This window comes from Aristolochia californica, unplaced genomic scaffold (assembly GCF_029961685.1).
Source record: "Aristolochia californica isolate CCGP_79_NKW_82.1479 unplaced genomic scaffold, dmAriCali1.0.hap1 SCAF_9, whole genome shotgun sequence".
Taxonomy (NCBI): Eukaryota; Viridiplantae; Streptophyta; class Magnoliopsida; order Piperales; family Aristolochiaceae; genus Aristolochia; species Aristolochia californica.
Window position 1 is genome coordinate 31923049 of NW_027182290.1, and position 27098 is coordinate 31950146.

The 27098-nt window shown below is 40.4% G+C and overlaps 1 protein-coding gene across 2 annotated transcripts in view; it reads left to right on the forward strand.

The window, feature by feature from the left end:
* The window catches only part of LOC137940973 (fructose-bisphosphate aldolase, cytoplasmic isozyme 1), a 57264-nt gene that overhangs the window by 28408 nt on the left and 1758 nt on the right, over positions 1-27098 (forward strand). Inside the window, exons 10-18 of one of the 2 annotated variants that reach the window (XM_068786126.1) lie at positions 13867-14061; positions 14220-14303; positions 14391-14451; positions 19297-19357; positions 23229-23322; positions 23401-23473; positions 24517-24599; positions 25126-25314; positions 26186-26676. In XM_068786126.1, the coding sequence (XP_068642227.1) occupies positions 13867-14061; positions 14220-14303; positions 14391-14451; positions 19297-19357; positions 23229-23322; positions 23401-23473; positions 24517-24599; positions 25126-25290 (816 nt within the window). In that variant the 3' untranslated portion in view covers positions 25291-25314; positions 26186-26676. Of the gene's footprint in view, positions 1-13866; positions 14062-14219; positions 14304-14390; positions 14452-19296; positions 19358-23228; positions 23323-23400; positions 23474-24516; positions 24600-25125; positions 25315-26185; positions 26677-27098 lie in introns of those variants that run through there. The other variant, XM_068786125.1, reaches the window with a different exon arrangement.

Consider the following 27098-nt stretch of genomic DNA (forward strand, 5'->3'; position numbering starts at 1 on the left):
TTAACTTTCCTAAGAAAAATTTAAAAAAGTTCTTGTAATTTTTTAGTAAGTCTGTAATATTAATAGGATTTTATTTAAAGAATTTATAGTTTTTATTTGGGTGATTGTAAATTGATAGTAATATTTTATTTAATTTTGTTGTGTTTGATTATTGTATGGAGTTTATTTATAATGTTATGCAGTGTATGGAGTGTTTAGATTATTTTATGGAGTGTATAAACAATTTCATGAAGTGTTTATGGAATGTATAGATAATTTTATGGAGTGTTTATGGAGTGTTTATGCAAGTATTATGTATATTGATTATGCCCAATTTTAAGTAGAGGTCATGCCGAATTTTATATAAGTATTATATATATAGATTATGCTCAATTTTAAGTAGAGGTTATGCCCAATCTTATACACATATTATATATATAAGTTATGCCCAATTTTATGTAGAGGTCATGTCCAATTTTATGTAAAATGTATGCATAATTTTATATATATTTTATTTGATATATATTTTTTGAAAATTTTTAAATTTATGTTGAGGCTCGAGCTCGATGACAATTTTAGGCTCGAGACGAGGCTCGGCTCGAAGCTCGGCTCGAAATATTTAAATCAAGCTCGACTCAAACATAAGCAGGTTTGGGTTCGGTTCAGCTCGATGCCGCCCCTACTATTCACCATGGCTAGAGTGTTTTTATTAAGGGAAGAAACATTTTTTATTCAGCCATGGCATGTCATAAACTCAGTCATCTTTTCAAGGTCCGCAAGCTCCCCAGATGCATTCTCAAGCTTGACTTCGAAAAGGCATTTGACAGAGTTAACTGGAAGTTTCTGGACACCCTTCTGGGGAAAATGGGATTCGGGGAAATATGGCGCTTCTGGATCCAAAGCTGCATCTCCTCTGCAAGCTACTACGTCCTTCTCAACGGAATAGTTTGTGGGTATTTTAAGGGAACCAGGGGAATCAGACAGGGAGACCCCCTCTCCCCCTTGTTCTTTAACGTGGTAGTAGAATATCTATCCTTCTTGATCTACTTGGCCAAGAACATGGTATGGCTCCTCCCCACGACAAATTGCACAACCTTTGATTTTTCGATTCTCTAGTTTGTGGATGATACTATTTGCTTTGGGGTTGGTACTATGGTCAGATCAGAAAATTACGTGCCGTCGTGGGATTATTTGAATTGGCTTCTGGTCGGAACATAAACTGGGGAAAAACCACATTGATCCAACTGGGCTTCGGGATATGGCGGACTAATTGGGATGCTCTGTGGGAAATATGCCAGCTATATATCTTGGGCTCCCACTTTTTGATTCTCGGCCTTCAGCGTCACTACGGTCCCCCCTCATTGAGAAATTTGAAAAGAGGCTAGCCACTTGGAGGGGTAAATTCTTATCAATAGCGGGGCGTCTCACTCTCCTCAAGTCTTGTTTGGCTGGGTTGCCAAATTATCTGTTATCATTCATGCACTGTCCGGCCTCCGTTTGCTCCAAAATTGATGCCATCTGTTGGCGATTTCTATGGAAAGGTTCAGAAGACACCTTCAAATACCATTTGGTTAGTTGGAAGGATATTTGCATGCCTCATAATAGGGGAGGATTGGGCATCCGACTTACATGAGAAATGAACAAAGCTCTTATAGTCAAATGGATTTGAATTTCAACAACAAGCATAACAGTTTATGGAGGAATATGATGAAATTCTACCTGCAGTAATAATGGCCGATTAACTGTTACTTCTGCTTAATCTCATATCAGAAAGCAAGACTACAATATTCATGAGCAAAAGACGAATCTGGCTTGAAAACTCTCAGCGCCAAGCAAAATCAAAATTTTCATGTGGTCGGCCATCAGATAACAAATTCTTACTTCGGATAACCTTCGTAGAAGAGGCTTCACCGCCCTCAATCTTTCTTGTCCCCTTTGCGGTGAGTGCAAAGAGACAGTCTAGCATGTCCTCTTACACTGTGGATTTTTGTGGCAAGTTTGGATGAAGATTTTTCAAAAAATTGGGCTCCAAGTGGGGCTACATCAGGACCTCTTTGGCACATTTGAGATGGTTCGAGGGATTCTCCTTCCTCGGTTGGGCAAGTTAATACTTTCGGCCTGTCTTGCGCATGTTCCATGGTGCATTTGGCTTGAGTGGAACAACCGGAGATTCAACTCCAAAGCTAGCACCCCGGATAACATGACTTCTTATGCCGTTGGCCTCTTCTCGAGCTGGCTTCATACAAGGAAGGATTTTGCCACTCTATCGGGGGTTTCCCTTCGGGAAAATTGGAATTTGATAGCTCATATATCTGGCCCCAGCAGAACTCCGAGTATGATCATCTGGGATCTTCCCCCTTGCGACTGCATTGAGCTGAATTTTGATGGTAGTGCTATTGGATGTCCAGGGCCGGCTAGAGCAGGTGGTGTGTTCAGAGGTCATAATGGAGACCCTATTCTTTCTTATGCTGGTCTAGTGGGCATAGCCGATTTTAATCTACTGAAGTTAGTGCTCTGCTGTTCGACCTCCAAATCTTCAGGGATCATCTCCATGACAAGTTAATTATTGAAGGCGATTCGAAGACGGTTATTAGTTGGTGTTCCAAAGATAACTTCCCCCCTTGGCGCCATTGGCCTATCATTGATAGTATTATTGTCATTGTATCTTCTACTCATTGTAATTGAAATTTCATTCCTAGATCAGCCAACTCTTTGGCTCATAAATTGGCAAAATTTGGAACTTCCCAGCAATTTCTCATTGTTTGGGAAGGCTTCCCTCCTTTGTAAGTTGCTCTTTTGAGCTTTTGTCTTAATAAAAATCAGCATCATTTTAAAAAAAAAATATTTCATTTAAGTTTGGCTGAAAGCCTGATGTAGTGTCTCCCATTTTAAGGTCTTGTGTCAAGGTTGATGGGGAGCTATTGATGAGACATATGTTAAAGCATTCCATTTCCTTCTTACTTAGTATGTCTGCCATTTCCTGTATATATTTGCATGCATAGTATCTCACTCTTCTTTAACCTTCACCTAGCTAATAAGTAGAAATTAAGATAATGAGAACAATGGCATGTGAGGGAATAAATGTAACCAGTAACTCAATTGGATCTGTTGATAATTCCGATCGACCACAAAATTTTAATCCAGAAACATGAAATCACCAAAGAAACAAAAAGTCAAGAAGATTGTATGTCAAGAAAAGAATGTTGAAAGCCCAGGAGAATTGTCTGTTAGGCAATCCAGGGCCCCCTGATATTGCAGGGGTAGTTAAGGATCACAATGGGGTCATTTTATTTACTTTTCCAGGCGCAATTGGTATGTGTGATTTAACAGAAGTTGAAATCAGAGCCTCTTTAGAAAGTTGTGATATTTGTACAACATTGCCATTTACTCAATCGTGTCTATAACAATGGCACTGTCTCTTTTTTATCATTTAAAATAAAAAATATAAAGAATCTTAAATGGACATTGATCATGAACACTTGGGGAAAGGAAAAAAAGCATATATAATAGGAAGAAATGAAATTTAACCATTTGATCTAATCCTAATCTTCAGATTGCAGTAAAATCCTTTTCTTTGAAACCGGATCAAATATCAACAAAGTACCCTTAAATGGTGTCTGTGTAAGAGAGAAGAACAAAAGCCACATAAAAATGCTTTAACAAAAAATGAAGTTACAAGAATGATTTTCAAGTAAGGGCCTCTGTGCATTGCTTCAATCTCAACATTCCTTTAGCCAAAGGATGTCCTAGTGTATGAGCTTTCATAAATACTGATTTTGTCTCAAGACTAGACAAACATCTCAAGGCCCTTGAGATGGAGAAGTTGAAGAAGCGATTGTTGTCAAAAGCCTTAAATTAACCTTGAGTAACTCATGCATTGTAGGCGTTCCTACTTACCTTTTGTTTCTCCCTTGTCCATCAAAGCAAGATTGAAGAGGTCAAATGAAGATTTTTGTGGAGAGCTAGATTGCTCATCTTCTTTCTCATCGGCTCAAAACTGTTCTTCCTATGGTCGTTCATCATGGTCAATGTGCTTTGTGAGAGGGAGAAGTATTCTTGATTCTGCAATGGCTACTCATGAGATCCTTGACTATTTGAAAAGATTTGGCCTCCCTTGGTTTGTTCTTAGACTCGACCTTGATAAGGCTTTTGATTGTGCCAACTGATGCTTTTGGATGATATCAAGGAGTGCGTGGATTTCGAGAAATGTTGGAGATATTGGATTTTTATCTGCATTTCATCAGCCTCCTACTCTTCTCCTTAATGGCATTGTTTTTGAATTCTTTAGTGGCACCAAGGGCATCCAACAAGGCGATCCTTTGTCCCTGCTCCTCTTTAACTTTATTTATGAGTATTTATTCTCTATGGTGTACTCAGCAAAAGCTTGGGATGGCGTAGCGCAATCTCTCCCCAAGAGGAGTTTGATATCCCTTTGTTGCAGTTTGCCGATGACACTATTTACTTTGGAGAGAGCACATTCGAGAAGATTAAGAAGATCAAGGCTCTCCTTGGCTTATTTAAACTCACCTCAGGGCAAAAGATTAATTGGCACAAGACCACAATTCTGGGTTATCATATTGATCCAGATATGCACCATCCAATGGCTGATCATTTGGGATGCTCTATTGCCACCCTCCCTGCCACATACCTCGTTCTCCCTATGATTGATAGTAGGCCTTGTATGGGCCTTTGGGCCCCTATCATTGAAAAACTTGAGAGGCGTTTTCCCACTTGGTTGGCTCACACTTCTCAATTAATGATTTGTTGGCTCCCAAACTACTATTTGTCGTGTATACCTTGCCCTGCCTCTAATCGAGGTCATCAAGAGGCGTTTTCTCTGGCGAGGTGCTGGTAATGAGTTCAAGTACCACCTTTTTTTTTTTGAAATGTTGATAATTTTATATCAAAGAAAGAGAAGATACATCAAGGGAGACCTCCCCTAACAACAAGAGATTGCTGAGAGAGAGACGCGGGGGGGGGGGGTTTGTGTGGTTGAGAAGGATGAGGAAGAGCACCATCCGAAGACGACCTAGGAGCCTCCCCTTCATGATAAGGAGACCACTAAAGCGGTCCTAAAAAATATGCAAGCCGTGACGTGAAGGAGACCAGAGAGCTCAGCAGTTCAAGTACAACCTGGTGGAGTGGAAGGAGATTTGCATGCCCAAACATCTTGGGGGCCTTGGCATTCGGCTCACTAAAGACATGGGGCATGCTCTTTTACTGAGTGGATCTCGTTGCTTGCTGGTGTCCTTAAATTAAACTTTGATGGTTCCTCTTTCGGCAACCCTGGGTTAGCTAGTTTTGGCGAAGTGGTTTTTGACTCTCTTGGGAGCCAGATCGTCTCCTTCGCCGGCCCTCTAGGTATTGTGAATTCCACGATGGCCGAGCTCCACGGCCTTCTTACCGGGCTCCGTGTTTTTTCGCGATCGCTGTGCCGGGCCCATTCATATCAAGGGAGATTCTAAAGTAGTGATTTGCTGGTGTGAGCATTCCTCAGCGCCTCTGTGGCGTCATTGGGACACTTTTTTCTGAAATTATGGAAATTGTTAGCTTGTTTGATTGTTTTTGGTCTCACATCCTGAGATCAGCAAATTCTATGGCCGATTGTTTGGCCAAGCAAGGACTTTCCTTGCATTTTTCTTTGGTTCTCTTAATAAAATCACCGTAATAAAAAAATGGATTTGGAAGCTTAACTCCAAACCATTTTATCAAAAAAAATTCCAGACCAACAAGCTTTTGGAGATCTATGATTGCTGCGATCTTCTATTGATTGGTACCCTATCGATCACCTATGGGAGGCATCATTGCTTGTCGCCAATCTGGGAGTATGCCTGTTACCATCAACGATCCATCTTGCCCTAAGACACCGGAGCTTGGAGGACACCATCGACTTCTAAGAGGCTGTCGAGTTGGAGTTGAGCTTCTACAACCACTTGAGAAGGAGAGCAAATCTCATCTCCTTAGTGCGTCTGATCCCCAAACCAAGGTGTGGACTTCGGCTTACAAAACATCTTCCCAGCTGACGAGGTGATAGTGAAACTCATTATTGGTATCATGCTACAAGAATCGTCTCTCGATCATGTCAATGCACCAACAAACAGAGGCGGGGCAAGGCAGAAATGAGAGAAAGTTATTAGGTATACCAGCCAAACATGAGTTGAGGAGAGTCAATCTGCTTGCTGTGCAGTGGAGCCTAGCCTTTCAAGTAGACAGCCGCCGCTCGAGCCTCTCAATCACTGAGGCCCAGAGTCCCATCTGTGGCCTACAGTCGATAAGAGGGAGGCTGAGGTAGGAGGAAGGGGGAGTCATGATCGAGCAACCCAAAGTGTTTGTCATAAGCTGGAGAAGAGGAGGATCAATATGAATGCCCATAAGAGTCATCTTCTTCCAGTTAATCTTCTGACCAGAAGTGATCTCAAAGAGGCCAAAAAGAGCCTTGATATTGTGGATTTGATCAAGCGTGCCAATGTTGAAGCAAATAGTGTTGTCAGCAAACTGCAACATTGGAATATCAAAATAGCTTTGATCCGAGACAACATCAAGCCACCTAAGGTTACGAGCAGAGTAGAACACGGAGGACAGGTACTTGGCGATAATATTAAAGAGCAGCAGGGAGAGGGGGTCCTATTAGGAATTAGACTCCCTAATTCCAAACTAACGAGTGTAATAATAAAAACTGTAGAAAAAAGAAAAAGCAAGCATGAGAACAAACAATAAGATTTATACAGGTTCGCCTCAAGGTGAGACTACATCCTGTCATCTGCCACTGTAGCAATCAACTATGAAGATGAAATAGTTTACAAGAAAAATCACTCACACTTATAGGTGTTTTTTTTCTAACGTCTCTCAGTCACAACTGATGATCTTACTCCAGGTGATAAAACCCTAGAAATGGTGCCCCCAAAAATAAAGAGAAATTAGGGCAATCGGATTACAAGTGTGAAATCCCCAAATTACCCTTAATGTAACATTAGTCAATATATCGTGGATCTGGCGGGGGACTCCGCCCCCAAACCCCTGGGGAGGGGGGACTCCCCGCCTCCCTTCCAACCTCCATGGCAACCTTACTTTGAAGGTCTACCCACATATCGACTCAGTGTAAGGCGTTAATTAGGCTCCACAACTTAATAGGTCCCCTTGCCGGATGCCACAAGAGCCATGGAAGAAGCCACAAATAATGCCGTTGAGAAGCAGAGAGTATGAGGTCGACGAGATGCAGCTACAATTCCAAAACCGCCATTGGTCACCAAAAACCCATGCTTTATAAGATATTGTCAAGGAGGGACTAACTCACATGATAAAAAGCTTTTTCGAGGTCGAGCTTCAGGACAAAATGTGGGAGCCCCAGCTTGACGAAGTGATCAATAATCTCATGAGCAGCCATGGCGGAGTCAAGAATGTCTTGGCCGCTGATAAAAGCACAATGTCTCGGCCTTTACATAGATAAAAGCACTTTGACCGGGGCCCTTTGCGAACCATGGAGAAAATATCTATCCTCAAGGTAGGCCAACAAAGACTATAGAATTCACCATTATATCCATTAGGGCCCGGGGCCCTATCACAGGGAAGGCCCAAAACAGCATCCTCAACCTCAAGGTCCGAGAAGGGGAACTCAATGAAGGCCGCCAAGGCAGGAGAGATCGAGGTGAAGTGAAGGTGAGGCAATTGGGGGCGGTGATGGCAATCTTCCTTGTATAGATTTATGAAAAAACTGAGAAGGGCATTAGTAATAGGCGCCCTATTCGAGGTAACTTCATTGTCAATAGATAAAGAAGTGACTCGGTTAGTCCTCCAACGGGTCGAGGCGATAGCATGAAAGAACTTTGTGTTGGCATCGCCCTCGGTCAACCATTTAAAACGGGCATGCTACGTCCATTGCACCCGTTCAATGTGAAGAATACATTGGAATTTATTTTGGAAAGAAATGCAATGAGAAAACTCAGCATAAGAAAGACACCTTTGCTCCTCAATCAGGTCAAGGCCAGCAATCTGAGATTGGAGTGAGGACTTATCGGTAGTGGCAAAGAGGCGACATTCTGAGGACCAAGACCTGAACTTATCTTTGAGTCGCTTCAGCTTTCGAGGGACAGCCCAACCATCATAATTAGATCCCTCAATAACTATACACCACAAGTTAATACGATCAACAAATTGCTTATCCATGAGTCAAGCGTAGCCAAACCGAAAGAGGGTCGGGCCCCATTTGTCAAATTTGGTATCAATTTGGATGGGCCAATGGTCAGAGCCCGCTCGGTTTAAAAGTTGAGCCATAGACATTCTCAAGGAGCCTAAGCCAATCACTAGTGGCGAAGAAACGGTCCAACTTGGAAAGGATGGGCGGCCTCTGCTCATTAGACCAGGTAAAGGTTTTGCCGGAAAGGCAGATCTCCTCCAATTCAAAACTTCCATGAAGTCAGCAAAGTGACGCATAGTGGAAGTAATTCTGGTTGCGGGGGGCAATTAGTCACTGCAGAAACGGGTAGCATTGAAGTCCCCAGCAAGGAGCCAAGGGATGGGCCAGCAAGGGAGAAGATCAGAGAGTTCTTCCTAGAAGGAGCAGCATCCCGCTAACTAGTGGGCCCATAAATTCCAACGAGGCTCCAAATAAAACCAGTGCAGCTTTCACTTAACTTAATTCCAATACAAAAGGAACCGATGACGTGGTCCAAGACTTACAAAAAACTGATGAATTCCAAAGAAGGAGAATTCCCCTTGATAAACCAATAGCATTAATAGCCAGCCACTCTAAATTGCAGCAACCCCATAAGTCATGAACAATGGAGTTAGAAGGATTTTGACATTTAGTTTCTTGAAAGATTACAATTGCTCACAATGGGGTGCATCCGAGGAAATTTAATACCACAGACATTCCATGATGTTACAATCATTTCCTTCCTTTGCTATTGACTCCTGAAGTAGGCTTGTCACCCTGTAGGTACCCCTTATAGGTCACTCCCATTTTTTTTGCAAGCTCCATTATGCAACTCCATGTTTCCTCATCATATTTACCATGTTCAGACTACAAAGGTTGGAAGAATTGCTGAGTTCGTTCATCCGGCGGGGAAAACAAAAGTCATCTGGGATTGGGTCAGCCGAGAAGAGGGGCGCGCTGCTGGATTCTCCATGAGATAGGGCTCTAGAAGCAATGCGACGTCAGCATTGGTATGTGGCCAGTGGGAGTGAGGAGCAAGCAACAGGGGGAACAGGACGAGAGGCGCCGGTCGGGGGATTTCTGGGGTGGTTGGTAACTGACGTGGCGGGCTCGCTGTCATAGTGATCGAGCGAGGGGGAATTGGTCAGGTAGTGAGGGGAAGGGATCCATTTGGGTGCAATGGCTGCTAATGGGAGGGATTATTTCTGCAAATCATGGTTAAAGGAGGGGGAGTGCAATGTTTGGGCGGTGGGTAGGAGAGGCCAATTGTGGGAGGGTCTTGGTTCCGTTTGAGATAAGGGGGAGCTTTGGCACTGATTAAATAGGGGTGGGGGGAAGGGGAATAAAATTCAGGGAGTTGGCGGGTTTTTTAGTTGGAAGGGCCTCCAGATGGGAGAAATAGCCAGGTGGCGGGGGTGGCTGAGGAGGGAGTCCTTCTTAGCAGCAGATGTGGAGTGATGGCTAGAGGACCAGGATCAGAATTTCTCTTTCAGCTGCTTAAGCTTGAAGGGGAATGTCAAGCTAGGGTGGGCGTTTGCCGCCAGCTCGCAAAATTGGAGTCAAATTGAGGTTCCCAAAGCCAGCAGTTTTCAAAACGGAAGGGCATATGACCCCAATGCCAAAACATAGTGTCAATGATGATAGGCCAATGGTCCGAGCAGGCTCGGTTAATGACACGACTAGTGGTATTACCATGGAGTTGAAGCTAGTCAAGGTTAGCAAGGAATCGATCCAACTTGGAGAGGATTGGTCGTTGCTGCCCATTGGATCAGGTGAATTCTTCCCTATATAGGGGAATCTCCTCTATGTCACAGCTACTAATGAAGTCCGCAAACGCTTGCATGGACAAAGTGATTCTGCTAGCTGGGTGAAACTTTTCGATGCAAAGGTGGCTGGTATTGAAGTCGCTGGCCAAGATCCAAGGAAGGTCCCAATGCTGGAGTTGGGTAAGCAACTCATCCTAGAAACCAGCCCAATCACGGTATCTGGTGGGGCCACAGACTCCGGCAATTGCCCAGTTGAGCCCTGTTTGACGATCATGGAGTTGGAGACTGATTGAGTGGCCAGCCGGGGTAGAGCCAAGGATCTCAACATCATTCGGGTTCCAGATGATGAGAAGGCCCCCCACATGGCCAATTGCGTTGATGGCAGTCCAATCTAAGTCAGGGAGGGCCAGAGATCCCGGATAGTGTTGTTAACCAGGGATTGGGCTTTCGTCTCTTGGAGGATGGCGATGGACGACTTGCAGTTAGTAAGAATTTTCTTGATAGTTGCCCGCTTGGAAAGCGAGCAAATTCCCCTGATGTTCCAGGAGAGAATGATCACTGCTGGGATGGTTTGGGGAGTTCTGCAGCCTCATCAACTCCAGGTAGTTGGCTAGAGTAGATTGCACCAAATTTCGTTGTGAACTCCATCATTTGATTCCAGGTGTCTTCGCTGTACTTGTGTTTTTCGGATTGGAGAGCTTCAATGAATTTTTGAGACCTTTCCCCAGGAGGAGGGAAGGAGAGACCACCAGTGCTTGGGTCGACCTGTAAGGAGAGGGGGGTACTTGGTCCTCCAGTGGGTAGGTGGCCAGGGGGAGTAGTTGGCTGGCGTCGGGGGGCAGGGTTTACAGAGGGGGAGGAGTTGGTGTCAGAATGGTATGCAGGCGAGGGGAGTGCTGCAGGTTCATGACTGAGATTGATGTGGGGCAGAGAAGGTGCAGGTTTGGATGAGAAACGAGGGGTTTTGTTAGAAAAGGGAGGCCAAAGGACTGGTGGTGAGCTGATGGGGGGTCTAAGGATTTGGTAGTTGCCAAAAGTTAAAGAGAGGGGTTCCAGTTGCTAGGGGGCCCGTCAGACTTGCTGGGGAGAGGCTGCATGAGCAAGGTATTAAAGGTGTCTGGCAAGTGATTGTTCAATGCCAGGCTTGGGTTCAAAGAACAAAAGTAGTTGTCTGGTTGACTTGGCTGAGCATTGGTTTTGAGTTTGTCAGGAATCTGTGGTCGGCAAAAGGTCAATGTAAGGTCGTTATCTGGTGTGGCCAGTGAGGGGACAGGTATTGTAAGGTGGGGCAGTGGCAGGGGTGCAGATGGTTCAGACGAGGTAGGCAGGGTAGGTGAAGGGAATCTCTGAAAAAGGTGTCTGCTGGTCTGTCCGGTGGCCAGAGAGGGTTCAAGGGAACAAAGATTTGAATTTTGAGTGGTGTGGGGGGCCATTGGGCAGCTGAGTCAACTCGGAATCCCCCAATGTAGGGTTGAGTTGGGAGCCAAGTGAGGTGTACTGAGTCGGTTAGCTTGCTAGTTGGGGTTAATGGGGGTATGCCTTCCATGGCGCAGAAAGAGATTTGCACCCAGAAGGAAGTAGGACCCGAAATGAGCTTTAGGAGTTGGGGGGGAGCCATGGGTTGAGTGGGCAAGATGAACAGTCTGGTGTGTTCCAGTTCGGCCATGATAGCAGTGTTGTTATCAATGAATAGGAGAGAGCCAAAAATGTTTGCGATACTATCCAAGGTGTGTCGGCACCAGAGTTCCACTGGTCACCCTTTAACAGTGAGCCATTAGCCCAAGGAGGAGTTGGTTTGGGAGGGAGATCAGTCCATTGAGCTGTGCACTAGTGATGATGGATGAGGAATGGATTCCACGGCAGAGGACTTATCTGCCTGGATTTGAAAGGTGAGGAGCCAAAAATTCCTGGAGGCGTGGGAGATGTGGGGTGAGTAGTTGAGGTGGAGGTGGTTGGAGAACCAATCGGAGATGAGCTGGCCTGAGGAAATATGATGAGCAAGGGCCAGGACAGCATTGGCAAGTCTTTTCTTCCCCTCAGTAAGGGCCTGAGTAGGAAAGGTGAGGGATATGAAGTTGGGTCCATGTTTGATTTGCAGGCATGGCGGTGGGGGTAACTGCGGTCAAGCGGGGTTAAGTGTTGATGGGGGTGATATATTTATGAGCGGTGGTGGAGTGGCCAGTATTGGGGTTGGATGCTGAGTGTTGCTGGTGTGTTGGTGCTGGCGGTTGGCTGGTGATGAGTGGGAGTGGGGGGGATGAGGGCAAGAGCTGGAGGAGGCAATTGCGGAAGGTGTCCCAACCAAAGTGAGTAGCGAAGACACTTGATATGTTGGCTTGGAGTGTTCAAGTCTAACTCAAACACTTCTTACGTAGACAAGAAAGGTAATGACAGATTTGGAAAGGTGAGAGTATTGGACACAATTTTTGGAAACTGGCTAACCTCTCGACTGGAAAGAAACCAAAAAATAAAAGACTTGTCATCTCCAGATGTGTACAAGAGTTGGACATAATTTAGAAACTGCATAAATCGAACAGCACCATGCATGGAAAGTGTGAACCCAGGACATGAAGAAACAGCAAAAGAGACTTTTGTTCGAGGCATATTGGTTTCCAGCCACCAAAGAAAACACGTCAGTACTCCACACTTGCAGACAAGGGGTTGAAACAATTGAAGAATCTTAGAACCACAAACTTTTCTGTTGGTGAAGGAATTGCTTTCATGAAACCAGAAAAAGATGTCTACCACTTTTGAATTAAAAAGGAAGTTTAAAGACAAGATATTGAGTTTTGGACTCGGGTAAAATATCCATGGAAGAAACATAATATGATGAACAGTTATCTCTAAATTACACCTGTTGTGATTTATAGCAAATTAAGACCAAAGTGATGAAATTTTGACTATTTTTAGTAATGGCCACATAGACCAGAAGAAGAGGACCTTGGAACTAAACCATAACACAAAAATTTATCAAGAAACAACAATGAACCAAAGGAAGGACATAACTAAAGAACGGAGTTGTGGGACTTGGAAACACTAAAGAGAAAGAATACTGATCTTTTCATCTTTTCTTTCCTCCTCTTCTTCTTCTTTTTCTTCTTCTTCTTCTTCTTCTTCTTCTTCTTCTTCTTCTCCTTATTCTTCCTCTTCTTCTTTCTCCTTATTCTTCTTCTTTTTTTTTTCTCCTTCTTCTTCTTTATCTTCTTCTCCATATGAGGACCATAGTTGCTCTAATACCCTGTTAAATTTTAGAGGATGAGTATGCAAGAGGGAGAGGAGAACGAGAGAGAAGAGAAAAGAGAGAACGTTGAATGGAAAGAAAAGGGGGAAGAGAGAATGTGTAGGTTCTCCCCCTCAATACAGCCTTTTATTATTAAATTTTTTTTCCTAATTATAATCTAACTTTACTTCTCAATCACCCAATTACACCCAAATATAACTTGCTAAATAAAATAACATGAATAAAACTGAGATAAGAAACTAAAATTAGAGATTTTAAAGAAGATAATTCTTCTTCCACGATGCTTTAGTTTCCTTCTTTGAGTTGCTTCCACTTGTGAGACCTGTTCTTTGTGAGACTCAACTTAGACTTCACGAAACCAATTTCTTTAACAAAAAAACAGGTTTTTTTCTCCTAATAAAGGAAGGTGAATATGTTTGTGGGTCTTGAACATTGCTGCTACTAAACAATAATTTTTTAGTCTTCCTTTTAAGAGATGATGAGTTAAGTAATTATTTCAGGATATCCATTGACTTTTCCTTTTTGTTTTAATTTCAGCTCTAAGCAATACATTTGAGTTGTTTGAGTGGTAGATGCAGTTAGTCCTGTTACAAACAGCCTAAATTCATAGTGGGGCTAACAAATGGTCATGTTTTGTTGATAGTGCTTGTTGTTTAGTTATACTTCTCTCAATTCTGTGTCAAGCTCTTGCTGAAGCTATGTACTGACATAGTATAACAACATTGCAGTACTCAAAATTTGTGAAGCCTGCTTTTGATGACTTTATACTTCCTACTAAGAAGTATGCAGATATTATTATTCCTCGTGGAGGAGATAATCACGTGGCAATTGACTTGATTGTGCAACATATTCGTACAAAACTTGGTCAACATGATCTCTGTAAAATATATCCAAATCTTTATGTCATTCAGTCAACATTTCAGGTACAACCTCTAATTCTATATTTAAAAACTGGCGTCACTGTCTGTAATAGTTCGCTTTTAGTGGCCTTAATGTTTGTTGCCAAATCTGGAAATTAAGTTGCTAAAGTTTGTTTTTTATGCTTCTTGCGGTCACAATGATAGATTTAAGTTTTCTTCAGATACGAGGAATGCATACATTAATCAGAGATGCCAAAACAACAAAACATGACTTTGTATTTTATTCCGATCGATTGATTCGTTTGGTATGTGTTTTTTTGTTGTTTTTGTGTTTTTTAAAGTTTCTTTTCTTTTTTCTCTTAGTTACTATCCATCAATTTGAATGTGAACAGGTTGTTGAGCATGGCCTGGGCCACCTTCCATTTACAGAAAAACAAGTGATAACACCAACTGGTAAGCAACTTTTGCTCTAGCATTGTCTGGCACCTTAAGCTTCATATGGAACAATTGGAACTTGTATGTGATTTGTCTTGTTACTCTTTAATCTTCTGATTGATTCTTGTTGAATTATGTGAAGAAGGGTATATTGGTAAATTTTGTATTAGTCAGATTATGCCTCTAGGATAGTAGTTGGTTCAGATGTTTATAGGAGCTTTATATTCCAATTTTCTTTAAATTCTGAAGTGTACATAGGGAGATATATAGTTTTTAGTGTAGAGAAGTATTTTTGTATTTTTTGCTTTATTTTCACTTTAGTGTGTATTAATAGAGAGAGGCCGACCTCCAGGCCTCATTGAAGTGTGTGCATACTGCACTTCTCTTAGCTATCTTCTCTTTTCTATCATCTTTCTTGTCTCTCTACTCCTTAATATCTCAAATTTAATATGGTACCAGAGCATTAAGATCCGATTGTTGAGGGTTTCACTCAGAATTCCCCTTTTCTTTGAGTTTACGATCTATTCAAGAAAAGGGTTTCTTTCAATTTTCTGCTGATTGGATTTAAAGGTTAAATTTTCTTTTTCTTTCAGTGCTATAACTTAATTGTTGATGGCTTGTGCTACCTATTGACCAGTTTTATGAATTTTTGTCCCCCTAGGGGTTGTATGTTGGAATTCTTCCATTTCTGGTCTGCGTCCATTCCCAGACCTATCCTATGCCTGCGTCATCTCTAGAATTGTTAACATCATCATAGTTGCTGTTTGATTTGGCTATTTTTATTTTTAATTGAGGCTGTTTATAGATCAATTGGGATTTGCATGCGTTTCAAAAAAAAAAAAAAATTGGTTAATTGAAGTTTAGTAATCACAAGTTTGTTTGTTGTGGGCTCCACATATCTGCGCAAGCATAGTGCCCTATTCATGTTTGTTAAAATTTCTGTGAGAACTTGTTAACTTCTATTCTTGTGCATTTGGCTGGTAGTTTTGCTTACCTTTGGTAGATTCAGTAGAAGTAATTACTCCTATAAGGGGGTCAGGTAACTTGGATAGTAAAGACACTATTCAAATCACCACAAAGAGGTTGAATGGGAAGAATTATCTAGTCTAAATCTGTCTACATGTACCTCAAGGCAAATTTGAATGAAGTCGTGACTGAGATGAGAAAATGAGAGCGTAAACAAGAGAGTGATGAGTGAGAGAGAGAGAAAGAGATAGAGGAGAATGAAGGCTGACAAAGAGGAAGACGACCAAGTGGAGGTCAAGGGATAGAGGATGCTGATTCACCAGGGCATTCCGAAGGCAGAGGTAGATTGAGGCAACTGCAGAATGTGATGAGGAAAACAGATGGCTGGCAGTCATGAGAAAAAATTGAAGGCCATGACAAGTTTTGAATCTGAGAAGCAAGAACAAAAGTTTTAACTATGAAGGAACAATCTTAAAGATCGAGGAAACCAGGCCAAAAAACCAAAGGACTCTCAAAACCTCAGTCTCCAATGTAATTGTAATCGCATTCCTAGATCAGCTAACTCTTTGGCTGATAAATTGGCAAAATTCGGAACTTCCCAACAATCTCTCATTGTTTGGGAAGACTTCCCGCCTTTGCAAATTGCTCTTTTGAGCTTTTGTCTTAATAAAATTCTGCATCATTTAAAAAAAAAAAAAAAAAAAACCTCAGTCTCCTAAGAAGAAAGACTCTCCTTCATAAAGATCCCACTTGATATTGGTCACCTATTTGTGCAACAAATGGAGGTAAGCTTCCAAAAAAGTGATAGTAAAATCCATAGAAGGAGATAGTCCAGCATGTCCTCTTACACTATGGATTTTCGTGGCAAGTCTGGATGAAGTTTTTTTAGAAGATTGGGCTCCAAGTGGGGCTACATAGGACCTCTTTGGCACCTTTGAGATGGTTCGAGGGATTCATCTTCCTCGACTGGACAAGTTAATACTTTCGGCTTGTCTTGTGCATGTTCCATGGTGCATTTGGCTCGAGCGGAACAACCAGAGATTCAACTCCAAAGCTTGCACCTTGGACAACACAACTTCTCATGCCGTTGGTCTCATCTCGAGCGGGTTTCATACAAGGAAGGAATTTGCCGCTTTATCGGGTGTTTCCCTTCGGGAAAATTGAAGTTTGATCGCCCATATGTCTGGCTCCTATAGAACTCCGAGTATGGCCATTTGGGATCCTCCCCTTGCGACTGCATTGAGATCAATTTGATGGTAGTGCTATTGGCTGTCTTGGGCAGGAAGGAACAGGTGGAGTGTTCAGAGATCACAATGGAGACCCTATTCTTTCTTATGCTAGTCCAGTGGGCATTGCCGATTCTAATACTGCTGAAGTTAATGCTTTGTTGTTCGGCCTCTAAATCTTCAAGGATTGTTTCCATGGCAAGTTAATCATTGAAGGCGGCTCGAAGACTGTTATTAGTTAGTGTTTCAAAGACAGCTCCCTCCCTTGGCGCCACTGGCCAATCACTGATAGTATTACTGACATTTTATCTTCTATTCATTGTAATAGGAATCTCATTCCTAGACCAGCAATCTCTCATTGTTTGGAAAGGCTTCCCTCCTTTGTAAATTTCTCTTTTGAGCTTTTGTCTTAATAAAATTCAGCATCATTTAAAAAAAAATATCCATTGAAGGAGATCTTGATGGGAACCTTCCAATTTCTCATCTCTATCTTACACTTCTGAAGGACAAAATGTAAAACCATCCTCACTTGTGCAACCACGGTACTTTCTAGGCTTTGCATTCCTAAGTTCACTATTGATGGATTTCACTGGTTCCAATTCCTACCTCAAAAAAATTTCTTTTGAAGGCCCCTCAAGAATTGATTGTAGCCACCCTTCCACCACCATCTCCACGTCCAGCCCAATCGATTGGTTCAACCCAACCTCTTGAAGCACCCGTTAGATGGAAGTCAACAAATCACTAGTCAATAGCCCTCCGTCAACACCACCTCTAGACCACTTTTTTATCTGCCTCCCCCCAACTCTTCTTGACCAACTCTGCTGGCATCAAGGGCCAATAGGGTGGGTGGTGTTAAGTTGTGGAGCCTAATCAACGCCCTACGCTCAGTCGGTACACGGATCGACCTTTGCGGTAAGGTTGCCGTGGGGGGTTGGAAGGGGGGCGGAGCCCCTGACTGACCCACAATATATTAACTGCTGTTTCATTAAGGGCAGTTTGGAAATTTTATTCTTGTATCGCGGTTGCCCGAATTTTCTCTTTATAATTGAAGGGCACCACTATTAGGGTTTTATCATCACGGAGGACCTTGAGTTGCAACCCGAGAGAGGGTAGAAAAAACACCTATAAGTGTGCGATATCTCTTGTAAACTATTTCATCTTCATAGTGGATTACTGCAGTGGCGGAAGACAAGACGTAGTCTCACCTTGAGGCGAACCTGTATAAATCTTGTTGTGTATTTCCGTGTTTGCCTTTTCCTTCTTTCGTATTTATTATTATTATTCTCGTTACTTTGGAATTAGGACGTCAAATTCTTAACAGGTGGCACTCGCTCACACCTTGCAGCATTTACTTCGAATCCCATCCGAGGCAAGGTCGGTGTCGGACACCAGAACTAATCCACCTTGCCTCAGACACTATTGGGGGCTTCACTTTGGACATGCTTTCCTACTTGGAACATGACTTGGACCCAAGCTCAACTAGGAAAATATAATCCACCCTATTTATATTCCCAACCCAAGGTTGAGTAGTTATCCTTGGGACACCTCGATGGAGGAGATAATTATTACAGTTATTTTTTTGTTTCAAGCTGGGATCACTGCTATTGCCTCTCAGCTTGAGGGGAGAGAATAGAAGGAGAAGTATGAATGATTCTCAAATTGATTGAAGTCTAGTCACTTTCGTTACTCTATTGATTTGATGTAAGTCTTCTTCTTATCTTCTTTACATGTAATAATTTAGTTTGGAAGTTGAGTGCCCCTTCCAGAATTGAAACATGTGTGTTGCAATCATTTGAGAAGAAGTACAATATACAATGAAGAATTCCACGTGTTGTGGTAATGAAATTTTATTTGACCAGAATATCTATGTTAGGGAGAGTACAATATGAAGATTTTTTCTTAAGACCAAGAATCTTTTTCATTGCAAGCTGAAGTTATAAGCTCTAGCTTGAGGGGGAGTGTTGAAGAACAGGTATGGGAGAGTCTTACATGTCTCTCATAGCAAAAAGTATCATAGACCAGAATTAATATGGTGGAGTTTAAGAGGAGTCTCATGAGAAGCAGGTCTCACAGAAGAGTCTCAATTAAAAGATGTTTTACTTATGTTAGTAATTTGTAATTTTTTTATCGTTCTAAATAAAGCATCGTATTAAAAAAAAAAAAAAAGATATTTTACTTATGTTAGTCTTCTATTTATGTTCAATTGTTTAATTGTTCTAGGACTTATATTTAAGTGTTTGACTTTGGGTGTAATTTGGATATAGGCAGTTTAATTGTAATCCAATTCTACTTGTTTCCGCTATTATAAGTGGAGGCTCATTGTACTTAGTTATAAAGTCAGTGAATTTTTTTCTTCTCAAGAAATTTAAGAACCTCCTTTTAAGTTTCCTTTATTGCTTTAGTTCTTTGAGTGATTGCTTTTGAATTCTCCCCATTGTATCTTTTTGCCCCTACTTTCGGGCTCTCTTAATGAATTTTACCTTCTCATTGTCCTGAAAATTCATATTTAAATATAAAAAAGGCAATAAGAGGAAACTACAGAAGTTGTGGCTGCTACGTAAGACCAAAGTAGGAATGATTTTCAATAGTTTACTTCCTATTTGTGATATTCTCAAACATTTGATCTTGTTTTGTGAAGTATTTATTAGATTGTTTTTTGTTACAAATTCAGGATCAGTATATACTGGGGTAGATTTCTGTAAGAGGCTTTGTGGTGTTTCGGTAATCAGAAGGTATGACTGTGTTATACTATCTTTTCTGCTTTTCTCTATGTACTGTTTTTTTTTTCTTTCAATAAGCATGTCAATAGGCCATTCATAAAAATAAAACATATCAATGGAGCATTAGTTTTCATCTTTAGTCATTTTCTTGAACTAAAAGGTTTTTGTCAATGTGGTGCCATGTCTACACCCTTTTCTAAAACCTATGAGTGCTAAATCATTACTAATAAAAGACAAAAAAATGTCTTGACCTTTCTCCGGAAAAGGATAAATGGAGTGGTAGTAGTTAATTCCAGAGCCAAAGCAAGAGGTTTTCCTTATCTGGACTAGAGTAGGCCATAGGATCTATCTGAAGTAGTTTTCGCCAATATTTTTAATGTGAGGTCATGTTGCATTAGAGCTGATCTCTTTCCTCTTTCAATCACATGGAGAGGATGAATGAATTCTCTTCCATGTGATTGGAAGTGATCAGTCCGAAAGCTAGTCATGCGCTAGCAGATCTGAACCCTATTCTAATATCTAAATTAGGAATATGGCAATGGGTTGAGTTGACCTGAACCTAATAGTCCGCGGGCTAGCAGATCCTCTTCTACTATCTAAATTAGGAGTGTTAATGGGTTGGGTTCTGGTTGGGTCGACCTGGACTCATTTGTTACATGGATTCACCAGAACCCAACCCCATTATTTATCTAATCAAGAATGCAGACCCTAACTGACACCCTTCGGGTTTGGGTCAACCTACTTAAAAATGCAATATGAGTATATATATTTACTTAAGAGGAGTTTTGGTAGAAAACTTACTATAAGTGTTTTAAAGAAAAACTGGGACCTGGGTGGAGTTGACTCTCTAAGAAATTTTCTCCCCCTTAGAGGCTTAGATATTTCTACAATGAGATTGTAGGTATATACACCTCTTCGAGTATTGCAGCATACTGCAAACTCCATTTCAGATATGTTAGTCAAAGGAGTTTCCCTTCAAGTTGTTTTAGTTGGGGAATCTCTCTTCCTTGTAGCTTGAGGCTTTGTGCCCTATATGCTGTATGTTATTCATCCTTTAATAATATTGTACTAATTTACTAAAAATGAACTGGTGATCCTGTCTGGTTCAGTCCAAGTTAAGTGGACTGAGTTGGTCCAGTTCTTGCTCTTGTGAGCCATATAAGCAGGATGTTATATGACGGGGTCCTATTGTCAAACTTGAATCTGATTATTAATTGTGTCAGTATAAACCGGAACCCGGCCTATAAATTGAGTTGGGTACACATCAAATAAATGGGTCAGGTCTAATTTTGCCACCCTAGCAATAGCGACTTAGTTCTTCTTCTTCTTCCTTTTTTCATTTTTATTTTTATTTTTTATACTGCAAGCATCCAACATGGTTATTGGCTGGTACCTGATACTGTGCCCAATATCATCATGATAAATGTTGCTTTGGATTGAAGGCCATTTGTTGCATTGCTCTTGCTTTTAATGGTTTCTAGATTTGGTTTCTTTCTAATTCTCATTTTTCTGATTGATTCTTTCTGTCATCTGTAATTTTTTTATTCCATAATCTTACAAATTGTATAAAATTTACTGCATTTGATTTTAGATGTCATTCTGCGGGCTGTTGTCTCTTTCCTTTTTTTCCTTGTTTATATATTTTTGACATATTTCCAGATAATTACTTTATTATTTTGCTGAACTTTGATGATAACTTCATTAAGAAGAAAGAAAAGTACTCTTGAAACTAAAAGTTGAGTAACATACTTTCTCCTTTTACCTTATAACTGTCTGCTTTTTACTAAAAGAGAATTGGGAGTCCTGGCTGGTTCAGTCCAAGTTAATTGGACTGGGTTGGTCCAGTTCTTGCTCTTGTGAGCCATATAAGCTGGATGTTAAATGACGGGTCCTATTGTCAAACTTGAATCTGATTTTTAATCGCGTCAGTATAAACCAGAACCGAGCCTATAAATTGAGTTGGGTACACATCAAATAAATGGGTCAGGTCTAATTTTGCCATCCTAGCAATAGCGTCTTAGTTCTTTTTCTTCTTCCTTTTTTCATTTTTATTTTTATTTTTTTATACTGCAAGCATCCAACATGGTTATTGGCAGGTACCTGATATCATGCCCAATATCATCATGATAAACCATGCTTTGGATTGATGGCCATTTGTTGCATTGCTCTTGATTTTAATGGTTTCTTGATTTGGTTTCTTTCTAATTCTCATTTCTCTGATTGCTTCTTTCTGTCGTCTGTATTTTTTTTTATTCCATAATCTTACAAATTGTATAAAATTACTGCATTTGATGTTAAATGTCATTCTGCGGGCTGTTGTCTCTTTCCTTTTTTTCCTTGTTTATATATTTTTGACATATTTCCAGATAATTACTTCATTAATTGGCTGAACTTTGATGATAACTTCATTAAGAAGAAAGAAAAGCTCTCTTGAAACTAAAAGTTGAGTATCATACTTTCTCCTTTTACCTTATAACTGTTTACTTTTTATTCCTTTCCATTGTGGCATGGTTTTGTGACTCGCTGGGTTGACTTGTAAACTGGGCGAGTTGATTCAGATAGAGGGGGGTGGTTCAGTTTGGTGGTAGGGAAAGATCTTATGCTTGTCTCTTTTGAGACTCTGGTTTTTAGAGTCTCAATTCTGATTTAACTCAGTTGTTTCCGACTTTTTTGGGTCTAAGTTGGCCTATGGGTTTTAGGTAGCTGGATCAGATTGGGTATTCTTTTTTTTTAATAACAGGATATTTATTAAACAAAAAGAAAATTACAATATTAGGATGTAATGACAACAAGTTGTTGATGCGTTCTCCCTTTATTTGCTAATGAATCAGCTACTGTATTTCTTGATTGATGTACATGCTTGAAACTAATTTGCCTAGCTTGAATCAGTTCTGAAATTTGAAGAAACTATCTGTCAAATTACCATTGTAGATCAGTTTCTCCTTTTGCCAATTTATAACCGTTAAGGAATAGTCCCACATAGATTAGTGAAAACAAAGATCTTGAGTTTATTAGTTGGGAAAAAGATTTCCTAAGTTGGCTAGTCATCTTGGGATGGGCCTTGGACCCAACTTTACATGGTATCAGAGTGAGTACTCATATGTGGACCTATACCTAAATTATCCACTTGTAGAGCCACAAAAAGGTACCTAAAAATTATCCACTTATAGAACCACAAAAAAGGGCCTACGCATAAAATTATCCACTTGTAGAGCCACAAAAGAGGGCCTGCACCTATATTATCCACTTGTAGAACCACAAAAATGGCCTACATGTGAGGGAGAGTGTTAAGGAATAGTCCCACATGGATTAGTGAGTACAAAGATCTTGAGTTTATTAGTTAGGAAAGGGGTTTCCTAAGTTGGCTAGTCATTTTTGGGAAGGGCCTTGGACCCAACTAACAATAACAATCTCCAAGTCACCTTTAACAATCAGTGGCATGGAGAATCTCTTAGCATAAGTTAATTCCTAGTAAAAGAGCCCTCACCCTTGGTTCTGCTGAATCCACTTCACAAAGAGGACCAGAACATGATATATTCCTGATTTTAGGAAAGTTGTAAATACCTTTTTATATTTCCTCAGACACCATCATAGACTTGATTTATGTTCCCAAATAAAAGAGGGAAAAAAGAGAAAAAGACATAGGTCTATGTACTGCAAAGTGTTCGGTTATAGCATAATCTTTTAAGATTTGGCTTGATTCAAATGCAACTTTCAACCTTGCACTACCATCCTGCCTATTAACTCCTACTTAATTCGTTGGCTTCCTGAAAATACCTTTTTACTTGTTGTTGTTGTAGCCTTTGCTGCCTACTTATGTGTTCTGGCCAATTCTAAGTCTCTCAATTAACCAAGGAGATATTCTCTCTTCTAATGCTGTCAGTGGTGAAAGCATGGAGAATGCACTGCGAGCATGCTGTAAAGGAATAAAGATAGGAAAGATTCTTATTCACAGGGAAGGAGATAATGGTCAGCAGGTTTGTGTTCAAGTTCACAACCCAGTTTTGTTGATTTACTGAAAACTTTTTTATTTAATATTTTATATTTTTGTGCAGTTAATTTATGAGAAACTTCCAAATGACATCTGTGATAGGCATGTGTTGTTATTGGATCCTGTACTTGGCACAGGTTTGAATTTTAAATGAAAATCATTCTTCAATGCAAAATATGGTTCTCTTTGATTTTATTTTATTTTTACTTTTTATTTTTTTATTAGTGTTGAGTGATTTATGGAAGTAATAATAAGAAAGTACTTGATTATGAAGGAAAGGACCATGCCACTAATCTGCTTGGCACTGTTTGAGTTGTTAACTTGGATATTTAGAAACAGACTACTTGCTGGTAGATGTGGAACTTCAGCCGCTTGCTTAGCTGGTTCACTAGTCCTACTGAGCATGCTAGGAAGTTCCTTTGTTATTTATAAACGCCTTACATAGTATGCATTATTGTTGACATTGTTGCATGAAAAATTGGAGGCCCACATTAGAGCACAGATTGTTCTAAATATAAATATATATCTTCTCTTAAATGGTAATTGTTACATGCCTGCTGCACATATGCGTCATATTTGTTATTGTTAATGTTGGGTTGGTTGCTCCCAAATGCCTAGGCACCTTAGGAGGTGGCCTCTTTCCAACTAATAAGCAAAGGATATTTTCAAATCTAAACCAATGTGGGGCTGTTCTGCTACATACAACTACTCTCACTCTAGACAACTAGCTTGAGAAGGGGAACTTGCACATATGGGCCATCCTTTAATACCATGTTGAAGTTGACCGATTCCTAAAATGACTAGCTGAAGTTAGGAGACTTCTCCTAACTAATAAATTTAAGATTTTTTCAATCATAACTAATGCAGGACTCTTCTCTCACACATAAACAGCTCTCACCCTCAAACAACTAGCCTCAAACATGGATCATGTGTACAACTATAGATTGGTGGACTTTTTTTACATGCCAACGGTTATTATTATACTGCTCGCATGCAGTCACATATTGCTTATGTAATGGTTCCATTCAGGGTTATCAGAAATTTTCATCTTTTGACTGTAATACCTGCGCACTTATGATGAAATAAAGCACAGACAACTAGTCTGTTTGATTCAACAATTCCTGAAATTTTGACTTTAAGCATATTTCTTGACTGCATTTTTGTCGACACTATCTTTCAGGAAATTCAGCTGTTCAAGCTATATCTTTGCTCATACGGAAGGGTGTGCCAGAGTCCAATATCATTTTTCTTAATTTAATATCTGTAAGCTGGTTTATTCTGTTTGAGCAATTTTGTGCTTCCAAAATTCTCAATATCAGCAGTGCATAAAGGGATGCATCTCATAAATCCCACTAGAAAATTAGATGTACTGAAGAAAAGGTGAGCTCATTGGTTTGGGATTTTGACTCAGTGACCATATGGGGGAGTTTCTAGCGTGTCATTTTGGATTCAAGTCTCATATGGGCAATAGCGTGTAGCATTTCTGTGTGTAGTGATCATTCCAAAAAAAAAGTAAAAGGAGCAGCTTGGCCGTGAAGAACTCATATACTACGGTTCTGCTTTATAAAAAAATGTGTAGGGGTCCTGATGATATTGATCTGTATAAGAAAAGTAGAAAAATAATGTTGGACTCTAAAACATGAAATGCAATTGCAAAGAGCTACACAATATATATTTTCACAAGTTTAAAATTAATTTTATTTATTTGGTAGATTATAATAATGTTTAAAGGCCTTAATGATACTTTTCTATGAAGATCCATGAATTTGGTTTCATTTTACACTATCAGGCACCACAAGGAGTTCACGTGGTTTGCAAAGCCTTCCCAAGGATTAAAATTGTAACTTCTGAGATTGAGATTGGATTAAATGAAGACTTCCGTGTATTCCCAGGGATGGGTGAATTTGGTGACAGGTATTTCGGGACCGATGACGATGAGCAGATTGTAACATGATCAACTAGCTGACAAGAAGTGCAAGTGAGTTGGCTTTGCTGCAAATATTTACTGAATTTTCTCAGGGACAGACTGTTCCTCCAACTCCCTTTTCTTATTTCTTGAGAAATGGAGAGGAGTTCTGTTCAAATGTTTGTTTCTTATTTCTTATTTCTTATTTCTCATTTACTGTTTGGAGGGGACAGTCCAATGTTGGATCAATCCATCTATTGCATGTGGTGTCATGTGAGCAGTCTTATGAGACCTCGACTGCATTTGGCTGCAGCTTCCATGCTCTTTCATGAGTTTATGTTTCTTACCAACAGTTCAGGGACCTTTTTGTGTGTGTGTGTGTGTCACAAAACCAGGAAAAGGTTACTCTTAAAAATTAGTGCACAGTTTTGTAAACATATCCTGGAAAAAGTACATTTTAGCATTGAACATCAATTTCCAGTTGCTCACATTCCTGTTTTTGATTTATTTGTTTCTTTTGTTCCATGCAGCTTTTACCCGAGGCAAAAAAAATTCATTAGTTGAGCATCTGAATTCTCTTGCAATTTTGGTGGTTTCCTTTTTGCTTAAATTTCTGATCAGAATCGGCTGATTTCTTGGGTGTCCCATAGCATTGATGATAATATACCGGTGTTTTCAAGCTTGTGTTTTATGTTTTGTTTATGTAGTTTTGTATTTCCATTTTGCAATATATGCGTATGAGTATTTGTTATCATTTATTTATACATTGTATCAGAGATAAAAAGGTTATATCTGCATTAGTTCAAAATCAGCAATACGCTTGGAAGAGAGATTCTTACCAAAGAAACAACTTGGCAGAGATTCTCTTTAAATTTTTTCTCTCATTCCTTTTTTCTTCTCATATTCCTCTATTTTCCTTTAATAAATGTTGATTATTCGACAGATGACTGAAGATGGCTTTTCACAAATGAAAATCAAGCCAGTCGTATATCCATTTCAATGACAAATAACAGGTGACAGCTCGCAGGTATCAAAAAGTTCAATACAAGATTATATTGCCTCGACAGAGTTGTGATAACAAGGTGGAGGCAAAGTTTTAATTGAACTACTGTTTGAGTTATGATCATTTGATTTGAACGTCTAATTAGTAGCTTAGTTTCCAGGCGGCTTATTAGCACTTTGGCTACTTTTTGCCACTTGTAAAGAGGCACAAAGAGTGCCTTAACCTTACGTTGTTGAATGGTCTGTGACTAGAACAAGGTCACATATTGGGGTCCTTCACTTGTAATATGTCCAAATGTCCTCTTTAATAATTGGGCAGTTCGTCTGTCAAGAACAATTGTCTTGATCAAAACTGTATCCACAAATGAAAGCCTAGGGATTGTCCTTTCTAAGAGGATTTTGTCACTTTGCATCCATAATGTAGGACCTGCACGAAGGATTTCGTCGTAATGCTATTGTGGCTGTTAAGTAAGGCCTTTATTTCTTTGAACCACCATCCTATAGGCCCACCTGTATCCACTAGGGTCCTTGGACAATTGTCTACCATGGAATGTCCTCAAGTTCCTTATCGCCATTTCTCGCCACAAATCCCCGGCCACTGTTGACAAGGAAGCCGTTACAAGATCTTCGCTAGAAGCAGTAACCGGAAGTGCCACCTGTATTTTTTTATTTTTTTGTGTGTGGAACTGTATAATTAAGTTCTTAACCTCTGTTTACAAAGGATAAGAGAACCCTAGGAGAGTTTGATTGAGAACGATCGCTCATTTGGGGCCATTCCACATTCTAACTTCCAAACGGTAAGTCCGCGTCGACTAAGACGAATCACTCGTTCCTTTATCTAACGATGATAACCC